This window comes from Ambystoma mexicanum, chromosome 9, assembly GCF_040938575.1.
Source record: "Ambystoma mexicanum isolate Mex_15411 chromosome 9, UKY_AmexF1_1, whole genome shotgun sequence".
NCBI lineage: Eukaryota > Metazoa > Chordata > Amphibia > Caudata > Ambystomatidae > Ambystoma > Ambystoma mexicanum.
The window spans coordinates 609842306-609859731 of NC_090931.1; the positions used below are offsets into that span (position 1 = coordinate 609842306).

A 17426-nucleotide genomic window follows, 5' to 3' on the forward strand; every position below is an offset into this window, starting at 1 on the left:
CTATCCGTGAAAAGCCACTCTGCCGCCTGCGTGGTTGCTGGACTATTGCTGATGCCATGGCAATTTGCATTAATTCTGCTGAAGTTCCGGCAGTCTTTGCAACCTGCAGGTATCTACGATGGGCTTGGAGTGCAAGAGTTAAAACTCTCGGTGTGAACTTTGTATAAATGGATTCAGGGAAGCTGTGGAACGGCCAAGCTTCTCCAATTTTCGTTTGTTGTTATGATCCCCAGGAAATTTGGCTGGTTTGGGATCCTAGTTGTGTTGTGGAACGAATAAGGTTGAGATTTTTTGTAATTGGCACAGTGAAGTAATGGGGTCCAAAATGTACACAGATGGATGACCAGCTGAAGACAATAAGGGAGGCTGCAACCTTGCTCTCCTCTAACTTGTTGTATGAACCCCCGGGAACCTCATTTAAATATGTTCTTCTGATCTTAAACAAGATGATGGTTGTGCTCATATTTGACAGTGTTTTTAGTTACTTGGTGCCCTCGAACTAACCTAGGATCTGCTTGAACAGCTTGCATTACGGCTGTATCGTAATTCTTACCATTTTTTCTTTCTTCTCCTTAGGCTGTCTTATTTAAATGTTGTAAGTAATTTATTGTATTTTGGAATTTTATTTGATTTGTATGGCTTTTGTGACCTTGTTGAAATAAAGTTTAATGATTTAAATCTGCCTCGGTCTTCTCTTCCACATCTATTTCTACATCTCTCAAGTGGTTGGAAGATCTTTGGTAGCTCCACAACAACCTCACTGTCCAAAATTGGTACTGTAGAAGACTTTGATAATATCTTGGCTCCAACAGAGGGATTCTTTGCTGACATTCTGAGGCGAACATGCACAAGTGTATTAATGTTTATAAGTTACTAAAAGCCTCTAATTTGTTGGACGATACTAAGAACCCCTCCAAAAACCCCTCTTTGGAATGTATTGCCAGAACCATTGCGTTTTGATCTTTCTGCATGGAATTAATATTGTCATACAGTTTTACAAAAGAACTAAGCACATAATTTAATGCAGATATAGAAGTGGCACCTAACCAACTGGTTTCAACACAAACAGTTGGTTTCAAAAATAGAGGACTGCGACAAAGATGAAGTTAGCCAGGTCGAGTGTGTAGGTGCCTGAGATTCATAAAATAAATTTGGCGAGTGGTCCAAGGAATTTTATACTGGCGGGAGATGGTAAGTTACACTGGCTAGAGATGGTGTATTGGCACTTCAGGAATCTGTCTTCAACAAAAACTCAGTTTGGCAAAGATCTAAAAGAATCAGCATCAGGAAATGAATCATCTTCACAATTATCAATTATGGGTGCTAATACTGTTTATTCCAGAGTGTGATTTTCTGCGTTTTTAGCAGAAACAAAATGTTAATTTCGCATAAGAAGCCCTGCCTCCCCCTGACAAGTTTTGGCTGACCAAGTCTATTTATCAGGAACATCGAAGCCGGAGAACTAAGGTGATCCACAATTGGAGGTTTTGAAGGTCTCCAATGGGGCTTCAAATGGCAGGACTCGCAGCTCTGACCCTTGGTCACTTGTCTGAATAGTTCTAGATGAGTCCCCCCATAGGGGAAACACTTGCAGCTTAACTCCTTAGCGCGTATTTCAAAGGCATCATTAAAGAGGAGTACATGACACACACCAGCGGGGAACGCTGAACATCAGACTGAACGTCAAACTGGCTATATGCTGATGCATTTTATAAGCAGCAACAGACTATATTCACCCTCACTGTTTAACAGCTTCTCACTGTTCCCCAGGCAAATCCTACAACTGTACAGCAGTTCTCCACAGCGCTTGGATTTAATAAACGAATGATGCAATGCCCAAAAGGGATTCAAGCCACTAGTCGGCACTTGTCGATATTTCGCAAAACTAGGTCCTAGATCCCATGCCTCCCACAAACTGCGTCAAGGTAAGATACAAAATCCGCAAGCAAGCAGAGCAGAGGAACAAAAAACGAGAAAGGACAAAGGAGTGAGGCTAGAAAAATCTCTACTTTGTATTTGTTACTGGTGGGACCACCGCCCCACGAGGCAGAGCGCAAGACAAAAGTGTCAGCATTGGCAAACCTTATCGAACCTCCTCCACTACGGTCCACTTCATAGCTCAGAAGCAACTCCTGCTTCTGCTCCCCAACGTCGGAGAGCTCCTGTAGTCTCCAGTGACACACTGTTCACTCCACATGCCTGCCGCAGCAAGGAGAGTTCAGGACCACAGAGGAAAGTGCCTTTGCACGTAGTAAACATGTGACATATCGATTCAGCAGTGCCAAGCCGCACCTCCACTGCACTCAAACAAGGCCGCTTTTGACACCAATAATTGCTCATTTCGTGATTTTAGAGTTCAAATGCAACCCTTGTTTCTGAGAAATGAAAAAAACCCAAAAATGAACAGAAACATGAAATCACTTCCTAATAACAGCCGGCAAGCTTCTATGCAAATACTCTTGCACTAGGTTTGCTGATCCTAATATATGCATTGAACGAGTTCTGCTAGAATCTTACCAAAGTATTAGATTTTTTTCACAGCAAGATTAGAATGTATATTGAATTATGGGATTACAGTGTTCACTGCACTCTAGTAACACATGCATTGTGCCTCTCCTCCTATAAGTGAAGTTTCAAAATGACTCATTTTTTTCAAGCACTACAGAAATCTTGGCATTCGTGGGCTCAGCAATGCAGGTGCTGCTGCAATCCTCTGTGTGCTACCTAAATGGGTGACCGCTGCTGGGAGCACCAGTGACCAAAGTGCCATTTCAAGACAAATTGGTTCACACTGCACTGAAGGCACTCGCTGTATAATGACCACCTCCTCATCTTTTTTCAACAAACCTGTATCTCGCCCTCAATGGTTTTCATCTCAGTATCTGCCCTCGCCTTATTTATCTCTTCCTTATCTGTTCTCCCTCTTTGGCTCATCGGGCACTGCCCTCGCCACCCCAAACCGTTCTTTTCTTAGTCTGTCACCCCCTTTTTTGCCTCTTCCATTCTATCACGTTTGGCATGACAGCACCCTTAATGCATGTCTCGCTCTTGATTAGCTCTGGACTTCAAGAGGAACTGGAGCCAAGCCACCCTCATTGGCTTGCACACCTCTAGCTCACAGCCTGTGGAGTCTTTCCTCCTCTTTTCCGGGATGCGGCAACACCGGCAGAATGATTTTCTGATTCAAATGGAAATCAGACACGACTTTGGGTAAGAAGAAGGGTTGAACCCTCAACACAACCCTGTCCCTGTAGAACACAGTATAGGTTGGCCTGGAAGATAGTGCCTGCAAATCGCTCACTCTATGTGCAGATGTTAATGCGACCAATAAAATGGTCTTGAAGTTTAACAAGCTCAATGGGCATACGTGCAAAGGTTCAAATGGGGCACACATCAAAAACTTTAAAACCAGATTAATGTCCCAAACTGGGACTTGAAAAAAGAAGGCGGGAACACATTATTGAGCCCTTTTAGGATTGGAATCACCAAGGGAATTTTAAAGTAGGAACACTGTTCCAAAGAGTGCTTGAAGATGGAAAGCGCTGCAGGTAACCTTTTATTGTCCCAACATTAAGACCTTTGTGTGCTAATGATAAGAGGAAAGATAACACCTCTGGAATTGAACATAGAAATGGATCAACATTATTTTCCCTGCACCAGTCGAAAAACTTGTTCCAATGGCAACGGTACACAGATTTTGTTGCTGGCCTTCTTGCTGAAAGCAACACCTCCATGACGTCATTCGGGAGGTCCCAATCCTTGTGTCTCAGCCTTTCAGAAACCAAGCGTGAAGTTTGAGAGTGTTGACCTGTGGATGGAGAACCTGTCCCTCCCTTTGTGAGAGAAGATTATCTCTGCGGAAGACAAAGTGGAGGACAGATGGACCTGTCTAGAAGGTCCAGCTACCACAGTCTCTTGGCCCAATCCGTGGAAATTAGGATCATGCAGTTTCTGGACCGTCTCAACCTCTTGATGACTTGAGGAATGACGGGGAACGGAGTGGACATGTATAGTATTGGGAAATCCCAATCCACTACAAACGCGTCTCCTAGAGCTCCTCTCGGAGGAAATTCCTTTGAGCAATACCTTTCACACTTCCGGTTGATCCTGGTCACGGACAGGTCTCCTTGAGGGGTTCCCCAAAGGGCGAAGATCTCTTGAAGGACTTCCTGAGCTAGTTCCCACTCGTGGAACACTGCACTCTGCCTTCTCAGAGCGTCCGCCGTAGTGTTTTCCTCCCCGGCCAGGTGAATTGCTGATAAGGAGATTCCTTCTTGAATTGCCCAGTGCCAGAGCTCCATTGCTCTCTGCACAGAGGTAGTGACCCTACACCTCGTCTTGTTGAGGTAATGCACGGCCACTATGTTGTGCATCATTATCATGACATTCTTTCCTCTGACTGAGGGCAGGAAGGCTTTCAGCGATGGTCTGATCACCCTCAGCTCCAAAAGGTTGATGTGTAGTTTGGACTTCGATGGAGACCAACGACTACTGATTGTTAGGCCGTTGACATCCACCAAGCTAGTGAGGTGTCTGTCACTACAGTAATCTCTGGTCATGGTTGCCAAAAATGTTCCCTCTTCAGAATATTGTCCTCGCAGGCCCACCACAAAAGATCCTGTGCGAGCCTGCTCGGAACCTGAAGTAGGTCTCATCTTTCGCGAGAACTGGGACCATTGAGTCTTTTGAGCCCATTGAAGGGATCCATCCTCAGGCGGGCCTCTGGCACCTGAAAAATGCAGGATACCATGAGGCCGAGAAACCTCAAGAAATAGTAGGCCGGAAGATCCTGGGCACTCTGAAATTTTGAGACCATTTGAAGACTGTCTTGAGCCTTAGTCTTGGGTGGCGAGCTCTTTCCCAAGGATGTGTCTAATACAGCTCTGATGTCCTGGAGCTGCTGGGAAGGCGTCATTTGTGACTTCAAGAAATTGAGGGAGATGCCCAGTCTGTGAAGGGATTGCCAGGTGACTTGGATGATTCCAAGGCTTGCTCAGGAAAGCACACCCTGATCAGCCAACCCTCCAGGTAGGGGTAGACAGGAACCCCCTCCTGAGAAGCGCTGCCACCACTACCATCAGGTTGGTAAAGACCCTCGGGCAGAGGTCAACCCGAATGGCAGGACTCAAAATTGATAGTGCTAGCCGCCAACAGCGAACCTCAGGTATTTTCTCTGCTTGAGATGGATAGGCACATGGAAATAAGCATCCTGAAGGGCTAATGACACCAACCAATCCTGAAGTAGAAGGGCCTGAAGGATCTGAGAAAGTGGGACCATCTTGAACCGGTCCTTCCTGAGGAACTTGATCAAGTATCTGAAGTCCAAGATGGGTCTCGGTCCTCTGTCCTTTTTGGGGATAAAAAATATGGGGAATACCAACCCTTGTTTCTCCGCTACAGGTACTGGTTCTATAGCACCTTTCTCTAGCAGGGTTAATATCTCCTGCTGTAGGAGAGGATCTGGAATCCTCAAAGAGCTTTTCCCTGGTGGATTGTTGTGAGGCTGTGTTAAGAAAGGGAGACAGTAACCTCGGGCTATTGTTTCCAGAGCCCAGGCATATGAAGCAATGTTGCCATTCTTGCAGATGTTGAGACAGCCCTGCCTACCACTGGTGTTACGTGACATAAGCTCTCAAAGCGGTTTTGGGGTGGATGTTGCAGCTGCTGATGGCAAAGAAACTGCAGTTGGAGCTGGCTTAGTACTCTTACCTCGTCCACCACGGGGCTTTTTCTTTGGCCTCTTTAACTGGGCATTACTCTCGCCTTTCCAAATGAGTAGTAACGATAGGATCGTCCCCTCCAAGACTGTCCTGATGAACGAAAAAAGTGGACGGTTGCCCAACGGCGGCCCCTAAAGATTTGGCTGCCGCTTTTGAGGTCTGCAACCTCTCAAGGCTCCTGGCAGCCTTGCTGCCAAAAAGGGGAGACCCGTCAAATGGCATGTTCAGGAGACAGGACTGCATATCTGATGCAAAACCATAACAGTGCTCGCAGCCATGGACCTGCTGACGCAGTCTGCAGTGTCCAAACCAGACTGAAGGGATTCACACATGGCTTCCTTGCCATCTCTAACGATAGCTAGGAAGCCCTCCCCTTCTGGTATGTGCTCCGCCGCCATGGAGATGCACTCCCACAGAGTGTACACAAATATGGCTAAGGCACATGTGGAGTTGGCCGATTTTAGGGCCATACACCCTGTGGAAAATACCTTGCGTGCCCATCTACCCACACGCTTGTCGTCCCTATCCGGAGGAATGGAAGGGTACGCCACTTTGTTAGATGTAGCTGTGGCTGCCTGGACCACCAAACTCTCGGGAGTGGGGTGTTTGGACAGATAGCCGGGGTCGCTACTGGAAGGGCAGTATTTTCTAGTAAGAGACTTATCCACAGGTGGGATAGAATCTGGGGACTCCCCAATTCTTGGCCACCTGATTTTGCAAGGCCATGTGGAAGGGTAAAATTGGGTCAGTGGGCAGACCTTGATCTAGAATGTCCGTCAGATCATCATGAATAAATTGAGCTGGTGGTCTAGCCCATCCTGAAATGTCTAGCACCTTTGACATTAGCTGCAGGTAGGAGGAACCGGCATGTTCTCCCAGTTCTGGTTTGCCAAATTACATCTTGGGCGATGTATCTACACCACTAGCATTATGTAATGTGTCAATGAGGTCCCTCATTTTACTCTCCTCAGAGATCAGACACACTGGCACATTTGGAGTACCAAACTCCAGACCAAAAGCAACCTCCTCAACCTCAGATCTTTCCTATTCTTCAAAAATAGAAGATAAAGATTTAAAGTATTCCTTTCTGGGAAAAGGAATGTAAGATCTTACATGAGGAGTTGGTTTTGAGGAAGGTTTTGGTGTAGCAGATTTTTCTTTAAGCTGCAACATACTCAGAAAATGGTGCCTGGTGATGCAGACTGGTAAGGCCGTCTTGATGGTGACCAGCCTGATGCCCACGGATGCCATTGGCTCAAACAGTTTGAGCGCAAGGGCGCCCAAGACTATGTTAAGGTCCCAAACAGGGTGTGGTCTCTTGACGGGCGGGTAGAGCCTTGTGAGTCCCGTCAGATGTTTCTTGACTATAGGGTTGGAGGAGGAGAAAATGCCTTCCTCAGAGTTCCTGTAAGCCCCAATGGCTGCGAGGTATGTGCAGCAGGTTTCCACCTGCACGACTGAGTGGGTGAGGTGCGCTGAAAAGGAGAGCACGTAGTCCAGGGTGCACTTCAGAGGGCCGATTCCTTTGGAGTCTGCCCAGAGGCAGAATCTGGTCCCGTTGCTCTTGTACTGGGCTCTGTATGATCTCCAGATTAGCCTGTGAGAGGCTAAGGTGCAGAAGCGTTACCTGCCCAGGAACCATGCTGCGAGGGCTAGTTTCTCTGGTGCAGGGTGGATGACCCTGCCCCCCTGCTGTGCCAGCAGATGTGCTGGGCCTGTCGGGAGGTAAATCGGGGGAACTTCTGTGAGGCTGAGGAGCTCTGAAAACCATTGCGTGGCTGGCCACCATGGAACTTTTAGAATGAGGAGTTGGCGAGACTCCTTGATTTTGCAAATTACCCTGTGAATCAGGGGAGTGGGCAGAAAGGCGTAGGCTTTCATGCCGGTCCACTGGAGGTGAAATGTGTCACCCAGAGAGCCGGGGCTCTGACCTGGTCAGAGTGGAGAGATGGAGGAACGTTGATCGTCTTGGATTGAGAGCCCCGCTCCTGGTTCCATGAGGCTGTGAAGTGCAGTTGAATCCTCCTCATCCTTAGCCTTGTGTGCGGAACGGCTAATAGGAGTTGCCAGTAGACCCAGGAGATGTGTGTACCACCATGCCGAGGTCACCTCTCTGCTGAGGAAGTGGGTGGATGCCCTCTTCATAGCCAAGATTTTGTCCTCCGAAGGGAAGACCTTCCCGGAGCACGTGTCCCAGATAAGGCCCAAGAATGTCAGATTCTGCGTGGGCTACAGCTGCGACTTCTTGAGATTGAGCGAGAAGCCCAGATTGTGCAGTGTGTTCATAAGGGCATGGGAAGAGTGGTGAACCGCTTCCCGAGATGTAGCCCTGTCGAGCCTGTCGTCGAGGTATGGGTAGATGCCGAGGCCCTGCGCTCCGAGGAGGGCCGCCACCGCATTCATGAGTCTGGTAAAGACCCTGGGGGCCGAGTTGAGGCCAAAAGGAAGGACCTTGTATTGAAAATGGTAGCCCATGATCCTGAACCGTAGGAAAGACCGATGGGGCTGCCAAATCGTGATGTGTAGGTACGCGTCCTTCAGATCCAGGGAGCACATCCAGTCTCACTTGTCCAATGTCTCCGCTATAAAAGCTGGCGTAACCATCTTTAATTTTTGCAGGGGTAAAGAGAAGTTAAGGGTGGAAAGGTCCCGCCTGGTTCTTCTTCTGAATGGCCAAAATCCTTGAGTAAAAGCCAAAGCCTTGCTGGGAGTCTGGGACTTCCTCCACTGCCTGGCTCTCTATGAGCGACCGGATCTCCGCCAAAAGAGTTGCTGTCCCAACCTGTGGGAGTGGAGGGGAAGAGGGAGGAGAGGCTGTGATAGGAAGGCGGTACCCTGTGGATACTACGGATAGGATCCAGGGGGCCGCAAAATTCTGGTGCCAGAAATGTGCATGGAGAGCAAGCCTGGTGCCAGAAATGTGCATGGAGAGCAAGCCTGCCCCCCACCAGAGACACGTGGACCCGAAGGGGCGTGTCATGCCTTCTTACACTCTGAGGCTGTTGCTGAGGAGGGGGGTTGGGAAAAGCCCTTTCTCCTCCCCCCCCCCTTTTGTTGGTTGCGCCGGTTCTGAGTTGTCGAGCAGTCCGGCTGCCTGGATCTGCGTTCCTGGAAGCCGCAGAACCCTCATTACGTACGCCCCCTTTCTGAGCTCTGAGATTGATTGTGCGATTTGGGCGTGGTCTTTGTAAGGATGGATAAAGACTTAGCTGTTTGTGAGCTGCTTTTCTTCTTGTCCAGCTCTTCGCCCGTAGCAGAGTGGAAGAGTTTCCCCCCCACCCCACGCCCCCTCAGAACGGTAGATCTAGTATGCGTTCCTGGATATCCGGGTTGAATTTTGTTGCCCGGAGCCAGTCTGTCCTTCTCATGTCCATGGCAATACAGATGGCACGGCCTGACGTGTCAATAGGGGCCACTGTGGATTCCATGAGGTCATGCGCCACCCGCTTGGCCTCAGCTAGCCCAGACTTAAAGTGTGATTGGCTCTGGGTGGGGAGTTCCAGGAGGAAGTCCGCAATTTCCCACCATAGTATTTTGGTTGGCTGCCAGCATGGCATCGACGTTGGCCTGACGCAGATGTAAAGAGGCGTTGGAATAGAGTTCTTGCCATACGCCTCCAAGATCTTCTCCTCCTTGCCTAGCAGGGCCGCAGAGGAGGCGGCTGAGGACGACTGAGGCTTGGAGTATAGTGATGCCGCAGCGATCACAGAGGAGTGTGACTGAGGGTGGGACAAAAGCAAGAGTGTATCCCCCTCCATATGCCTGTACATGGCGTCCAGGCGACGAGTGACCGGCTGGGCTGAGTGGGGTTTGAGCCAGCCCTTCTTGGCCAGGGAGACTACATAGGAATCCCCGATTTGGCAGAGGGGCGTTGTGTGAGGACTTCAGCCAGAACACCCTCTGCCGGCTGCTTGACCTCAGGTTGGGGTAGGCCCAGATACTCTGCCAGACCAGCAAGACATTTGTGGAAGGCCCTGGCTGAGGATGGCATGTCGGGATCCTCCACCTCATCCGTATCCTGCAGATCTGGAGGATCCTGTGGAGGAGGAGGAGTAGTAGTAGTAGTAGTTGGTGCCGAAGGCTCGGGTACAGGGACTGTGCCTGGAGGCTGAGGAGGTGGCAGAGTCGGCTGTGGAGCCGGAGGAGGCGGCTGCGCCGGGGACTAGGGCGCTGACAGAGGCGTCTGTGGTGCCGCTGGCATGGCGGGAATTACTTCCTTGATGGCGTCTTTGAGGAGAACGCCCATACGAGGTGACTTCATGAGGCCGAGGAATCTCTCGAAGAAAACCTCACTGACTGAAGCGGTGGCAGGGGGTGCTGGCGGGGTAGCGGGAGGCTGTTGAGGCTGCTGCATACCCTGTCCATATGGACGCAAAGTAAAGCTGCCCTGCACGTAAGAGGGTTAGGCTGTAGGCCATGTACCTGGTTGAAGCCAGTACCACCTTGACACTCATTCTTCACCGAATTCCTGGAATGGCGGACGGGTGCCTCTTTCTGGCATGGCAGCCATTTTATCAGGCTGCCTGCGACGTGTTGCTCGGCCCGCTGGGCCCGGCCTCCTCCAGGACTCGTATGTGGATCCTGAGGCCTACCCTGCTCCTCAGGCCTAGGCCCGGTAGGTGACACACCCTCCACTCGGCAGTCGGTAGAGCTGCGTTTAAGCGCCCCCTTGGACGTATTGCCGGTATTAGGGCGTATCCCCTCGGCCATGGTGCTGGTATAAGGGTGTATCCCCTCGGGCGAAGACCCGGTAAAAGAACCTTTCGGTCCCTCAACAGTGGCACCGGGAGGATCCATGGATCCATCAGCCCAGGGGCCGGTATATGCAGCAGCCTCGGTGCACGCGCTGGTAGAAGGGCCCGAGCGGTCCCTCCCATGCAGGAGAGTCCCTGGGAAGGAGTCTCCCTTGCGGGGTGCGATGGAGAATATCGGCCCTGCCTTGGGCCCGTTTCGATGTTCCACGAAGTTCTTGAAGTCCTATGGAGGCAACCTCTGGAAAAGCTCCCTCCAATTGGCTAGTCTGTTCTTCAGCGCTTTTGAGGACAGCGAGTCACACGCTGAACAAGATTGCCAACCGTGGTCTGGGCCTAGGCAGAGGGTGTGGGGGTCTGAAGTAGGGAAGAGCCTGTTGCAGGATGGACACCTGCTAAACCCTGTAGAAGAAGTCATGCGCCGGGGTGAGCGTGAAGCCTGAGGATCGAGTACCTGAATGATCAAAAGAAAAAAGAAAAAAAAAAAAAGACAAGAGAAGACGTATCCGCACATGGAATTACATGGCCGAAGTCAAACCTAGGAGCGCTGGTGAATTTGGCCCGTTCCCTTCGACGCAGAAAAGGGGACTGAAGTGTGGTGCATGAGGGCGGAGTCAGGGCAGCGCATCCTCCATGGGCCGCACCCCTCGCGCCTCTAAATTTAAAGGGGAAGAAGGTTTTTTTCTGGTGAAAATGGTTCAGTCTCCCGTCCCTTGGAAGGGACGCCCCATACAGTATGGAGGAAAGGGGACAGGACGTAAGAGTCTGATTGACAAAACAAACACGTAATTTACATTCCTAATGGAGTTTTAGTGAAGTAAAAATATACTTCAACTATAAAAAAAGATATTGTGTAAGCCATACTTAAATTACATAATTACAGGTTTAAAATATACACTTTAGTATCACTATCTGACCTGAAGGAACTTTAGAGAGTCTTCTCTTGGTGCTAGTCTGCTGGTACCACTGAACAAAACAGATTAGTGAGTTGTGTCGGGTAGCAGTGGGTTGACCATCAAGTTAAGTGTTTCACATTTTAAATGGGATTATTTTCTCGCATTGAGGAAGTAAAAATGGCTGGCACAATGCTCATCTGTAGGGCTGCTTGCCACCAAGTGCCACAAAGCTGTGTGGGACAAGGCCACTGGCGGATGAGAGATTACGATCATAATCTCTGGTGTTCTGAAGAATAATATCGGGTATAATTAATAATTTAGGGCTAAAAGAAGGAAAATCAAAGTCTAGTGGTTAAGTTGTGGGTGACAGAGGCAGATGTCCAAGACCAGAGTTGGGTTGGGGAGAGGGAGAAGTGGGGGCGCAAGGGATAGCAGGCCTGCCTCAGGGTTAGAATGAGCAATACCACCACCCTGAAATAATGTTGTCTACCCATTGTATGGAACCCAAACTGACTGGACTCCAGCCAAAAGCATGACACAAGGAAAGTGCTTTATGCAAGATATAAGTACTAATCTATCAGAGTTGGGTGTTGGTCATCGTCTCAGCAGAACAGACAGACAGCTGCCTCTACACTCCTCCAGAAGCTTGGTGCACCTGGCAATCACGATCACCAACAATAGGAGGAACGGACGAACAGAAGCAATAATGCACAAGCAGGTGACAGACCCTTCATACATGCAGCTGCCTAACACAACTGAACCAGACCACCCATTAACTGCGCCTATCCAGGCGATGCAACACATCAGTTTCAATTGAGTCATCCTACAACACTTTAACACCAGACTTTAAAGTATCTTGGCTCCAGAGGACGCCACCACAGTCCTGAATGGTGCACATCTTAAAACTCAGCAGAAGTGGACCCTAACATCACATAAACCAACAACCATCTGAACAACACTACTGCTGCCTGCAACCGTAAACAGTCAATCATCTGACAGCCTCATTAGAAAAACCTGAAGCTCCCGGATGAAAATCTTCAGAGTGGATAGTTTCTCAGAGAACACTGACAGGGATACTGACTGCAAAGGACCAGAGTGGTTGACAGTTCCATAGAATGGGCCCAAGCAGTTCAGAATAAAAAGGTCGCATTTTATGGGCCCTGTGTAACGGTACCATCTACTCATTAGATTGGTCCATCCCGAATCTATGCCCAGCAGTTCCATTCCATGACACCATATCTCCCAACAGTAAATATCCAGAGCACAGGCAAACCTTACAACTACCTGCAACCTTGATGTTGATCCTAACTGCAATGGTTAAGAGAACACAAATTATTTTACCTTTCCTTCGCTTAATCTTCTCAAAAGAGAAAAACACTAGCGCAAGAAAACTTAGAGAGAAAATTATTTAACAGAAACATTGGTTTACCATGACAGCAACATACATACAGAGAAGAATTGTCTCTAATCAGGACTACGTCACCACAGTCAACATTGGCAATCCAGAACGCTGCCAGGAAGACCTGTGCAAAGCAACCTGGACTAGTGCCCTCCTTCCAAGCCCACCACAACATTTCAATCACATGTTCAGAACAGCCTTACTTCAAGTCTCTCCTAAAAAACCTATGGTAGATTCCAACAACTAGCAAACAAATGACCAATTTCCCACATTATTTACAAGCAGCTATGGGAGCAGTTTGAATGAAACATTCCTACATGAGTCACATTAATTGAATCCAACAAGAGGAAGAGAATCCACACTGTGCTCTGTGGGACAACACATGGACCAACCTGTCTAGCGCACTCATCCCCACTGGACAGGTACACTCAATACTATCTGCACAAGTTTCTAAAAGGATTAGAAGGCACTGGATTAAAAGAAAACACTATGCTGGACCATTTTATTTCTAACCTGCAGGACAAACACAAACCTCCCCTTCAGGTCATGACCCCTGAACCTCATAAGTGGAGTAACCAAAGGATCTAGTCTTTTGTCTCCTCCTTATAAATATATATAGAGCCTCGCTTCTGGAAACTAACAACCGGCCTTAATTCGTCAACTACACAGATTATACCTAAATCACCTACAAGCTCACAAAAGGCCCTACAACAAATGCACAACATGGCTTGAACATGAACCCTATTTGAAGATGACAAACTTAGCCACTGCAAAACCAAACTTTTAATTTACGGCACCATACTACATAATGTACATCCATCCCATGGCCTGAATAAATGGAGCAGCTGGCAAGAATCACACCCCTCATGGATTGCGACCTCTCGCTCGAACAATATGTTAAAATCCTCATAAGGAGTTGCTGCCTTCAACTCCGAATGTGAGACTCGTCATGTCTTACTTGACCTGGACATGCAGAACCATGGAAATGTTCGCTCTAGTACTCACAAAATTGGCCTAAGCCAAAAATCTCTGCTTGGAGCTTTCGGAATACCTACTGAATAGCCTTTAAAGAGTCTAAAACGAGGCAGTCGTAGACTTCAAAGACACAAACACATCACCAGTCTGAGCACTCACTGGCTCCCAATCAACTGAAAGATTCATATGTTAAAGCCCTCTGCATTGCCTACGTGCCTTACATGGCAAAGGCCGGAATCCTCAAGATACATTTCTTCCACAAGTCGAGAATACTTTTATCCAGCAATGCCACCTTAGTATCAGTGCCAAGCTTCAAACAGAAATGCCACAGAAAACCTTCATTGAATTCTTATCAACCCAACTTTAGTAGTCTATGTCCACATGCAGGGTTTGAACATTGAGGAGAGCTGGGGGGGTATGTGGCTCCTGCTTGTAGCTTAGAAGAGTCTGGTTAGCTTGACATCCAGAGCTACCTGGAGCTATCTTTAGCACCCCAAGCCAACGGATGCCAAACACAAACACTTATGTGAATTTGACTGTGCATTTGGGAACATGTATAAATAAGCCTCAGTACACTTCTTTATGGCATTAAAAGCTTAAGGGGTGATAAATAATGGACAATTATGACGTTTCCATCTTCTATGGAAGTTCAATTTGTAGAACGCTATGCACTAGCTCCTCATTCCCCAGTGGTAGCTCCTGGTCACCGATTAATGCTGGATACCCAGGAGCTGCTTTTAGCTCCTACGTATCCAATCTTTATTTCGAGTCCTGAGATGTGCACAGAGGAAAACCACATGGCATTTAAACAGCACATGAAAGCCTAGATACTCAACTAACAGGAAAAAAACAACTAACAGATGAACACACTTAGGAACATCGACCACACAAAACCTCTTCTGCCTAGTTACACAAACATGCTATGAACATACAGTTGTTCCCCTTACTTACCCCATACCTCTGCTACCAATAATATTTTCACTATCTGGCCAATGTGTTGTTTATTGTCGATGCTCCCAGGACAGACGAACCAGGCATATCAATGTTTAGTTTTGGGGAGATGGAGTAGGGGGCGAAGAAAGAAGAGGGTGATCATATACATAAAAGTCTAGACTTGGCATTACCTTCATGAAAAGATGGGCTGCTGTACAAGACTCTAGTAATGAACAGCTGATCTGACTTCCGCGTGGGAATGGCAGTCTGGACAACTGTTTATGTATGTGTCCAGAAGCACCGCAATGGAGTTTCTGAAATTAAAGTAAGAACATTGACCCTTTGTCACGGAATTAAACTTGTGCACTCTGCAAGGTTTGTGTGACTTTTAATGCCTAATCAATCTAAATTCCGATGTGTGGTGCCTTTGTATTTTGCATTGAGAAAGTATTTGCTTTTATGGATTTGCGGATACAGTTTGCCATTGTGGTCATAGAAGCTGTATTGAGTCTATTAAGGATAAGCCATTTGTCAGTTATAAAACTGGACAATTTAGTATCTAGCTAGGCTCTTAAAATGGTGAGACATTTTTATATCCAATGTTTTTGTAAGTATAGGACATACCTTGCCACAACTATCAACAAAACATATGCTGCTATTCTTTAGGTTAAATCAGAGGTCTGCAACCTTTGGCTCTCAATATGTTTTGTATTACAACTCCCCAACAGCCATTGCCAGCATAGTGAATGTGAAAGGATCATGTGTCTACGATGTTCCTCAGTTTTACTACAATACTGGCAGAACACACAAATCTGACACTGTTGCACAATATTGTCATTGATATTCTATTTCGTATTGTTAATAAAGTCGGCCCTGAGGATGGTCATTCAGTCCGAAACGCATTGACCAAACAATCTGCTTCTGAAGTACCAATTAAGAAGTGCTAAGAATAAAAGATGTTTTTTACTGATATCATCAAGTTGGATTTGTTGCTGTTTATTCATTACTGCTATGTAATAATACTGTGGTATTAGCCAAACACTGGAGCAGACCACTGTGTTAAATCACAAACAAACGTGCATACAACTTACTGTACAGAGCCATAATCACATCACACAATCTATATTTACAGAGCAAGACCTACTGATAATGGCAGCACTTGTTTATGCAGGATACACAGTGTCAAACAAGGAAATCACAAACTTCAAAGCAGTTTGGACTCTTAATTTAGTTCCATGAGCCCAGCATGATCAGAAAGATTTCAACTAAGAGTACATTTCCAAGAACTTCATGCACATCTGAAAGCACAGTGATGGGGACAGACCTTATCTTCCATGTTGAAGAGAGGCTTGACATGGTCTTTGTAGAACAGCTGTGGCGTGATAGGCCCGATCTTGTGGTACGCTTTCTCCTTGTCTCTAAATTCCCAAGTGATTGTTTCAGGGGGACTTCCCAAACAGATACTGACCACTCGGAAAACCTATGGCACATTGGAAAATAAAATAAAAACCTTGCATAACAAGTTTTGTGCATTGTCACTTTGACAAATAAGATTCACAATTTCTCATTTACATTAGATCATGGTTTCTCAAACATTTCATTAACAAAGACCCACAGCAACCAAGTTGGACAGTGCTGTGGCACAGCAGCCTGCATGTTCAATATCATCAAATGTGTTATCACTCACAGATTGATCTAGCCACAACAATCAAATCACAGATTTCTTAGTCCTGTCTCTGCCTCAATACGGGTTTGCAAAATACAGATTTAAGAGAACACCACTCTCCATGTCAAAAATTGGGTGGCAACTGGAAGAGTAACTTGATATTTGTTTAATGGGGATTAACTGATAAAACACATACGATAAAACTGAAAGAAAGATGTGCTCATTTTTTCAGATGAAAACAGTATTTAAAAAATGCAGAGGAAATTAAATTTACATCTCACAAGAAGCCCTTCTAAAATGGTTACAATTATCTGTGGTGGGGGTTGTTTATTAAGCGCACCAAACTCTGAGGTATCTGGGCACGTTACAAGTTGCAAAAGTACATAAATGTAGTTTATATAAACAAGGCAGTAGTAAAGTCATACATGGAATATTTGCAAACATGGTTGCAGGAGAACAAATATATACAAGACAGATTCAATATAAAGAGTCATAATGTCAATCAAGATTTTTACAAAAATTATGAAGGAGCAGATGATGCATGCAGTTGCCAATTCGCAGCTGGGAGAAGAGCAGAATTTTGTGAATCCTGTGAAAGTAGACAGGATTTAGTGTTCTTTCTGAAGCTGAAACAGGAGGGTTCAGATCTGAGGTTGATGGGGAGCGAGTTCCATAATTTAGCGGCCATCACTGGGAAACTGCCCCCCTGCTTTTTGTAACTTGTATCTGGGTACATTTAGGCAGGTTGAGTGTATGCCTCTCAATGGGAGCTCTGATGTTTTTCTGGTAAGCCTATCGGCGAGATTTATGGGTGCAGAGTTGGCTAGACATTTGTGTGTGAGGGTAAGGGATTTGAGGTTAATTCTATCTTTGACTGCAGGCCAGTTAGTGCTGCGTTTGATGGCTTAAATGTGTTGCTTTCTCGGAATGTTGAATATAGTTCTTAACGCGTTAGTCTGGAGCTTAGTTATGTTGTAATTTCTGGAGCCTCGGTATAAGGGGTTGCAGTAGTCAAGATTGATGATCAAGGTCATAAGTAAAACTGAACGAGCCATCCAAATGAAGCTGTTTGGAGGTTCACATATT

At 46.9% G+C, this 17426-nt stretch overlaps 1 protein-coding gene across 1 annotated transcript in view; it reads right to left on the bottom strand.

Moving 5' to 3' along the window:
* The window catches only part of BLMH (bleomycin hydrolase), a 648489-nt gene that overhangs the window by 438815 nt on the left and 192248 nt on the right, over positions 1-17426 (bottom strand). The window contains exon 7 of the mRNA XM_069615257.1: positions 15999-16154. Coding sequence (XP_069471358.1) covers positions 15999-16154 — 156 coding nt within the window. The remainder of the gene's footprint in view (positions 1-15998; positions 16155-17426) is intronic.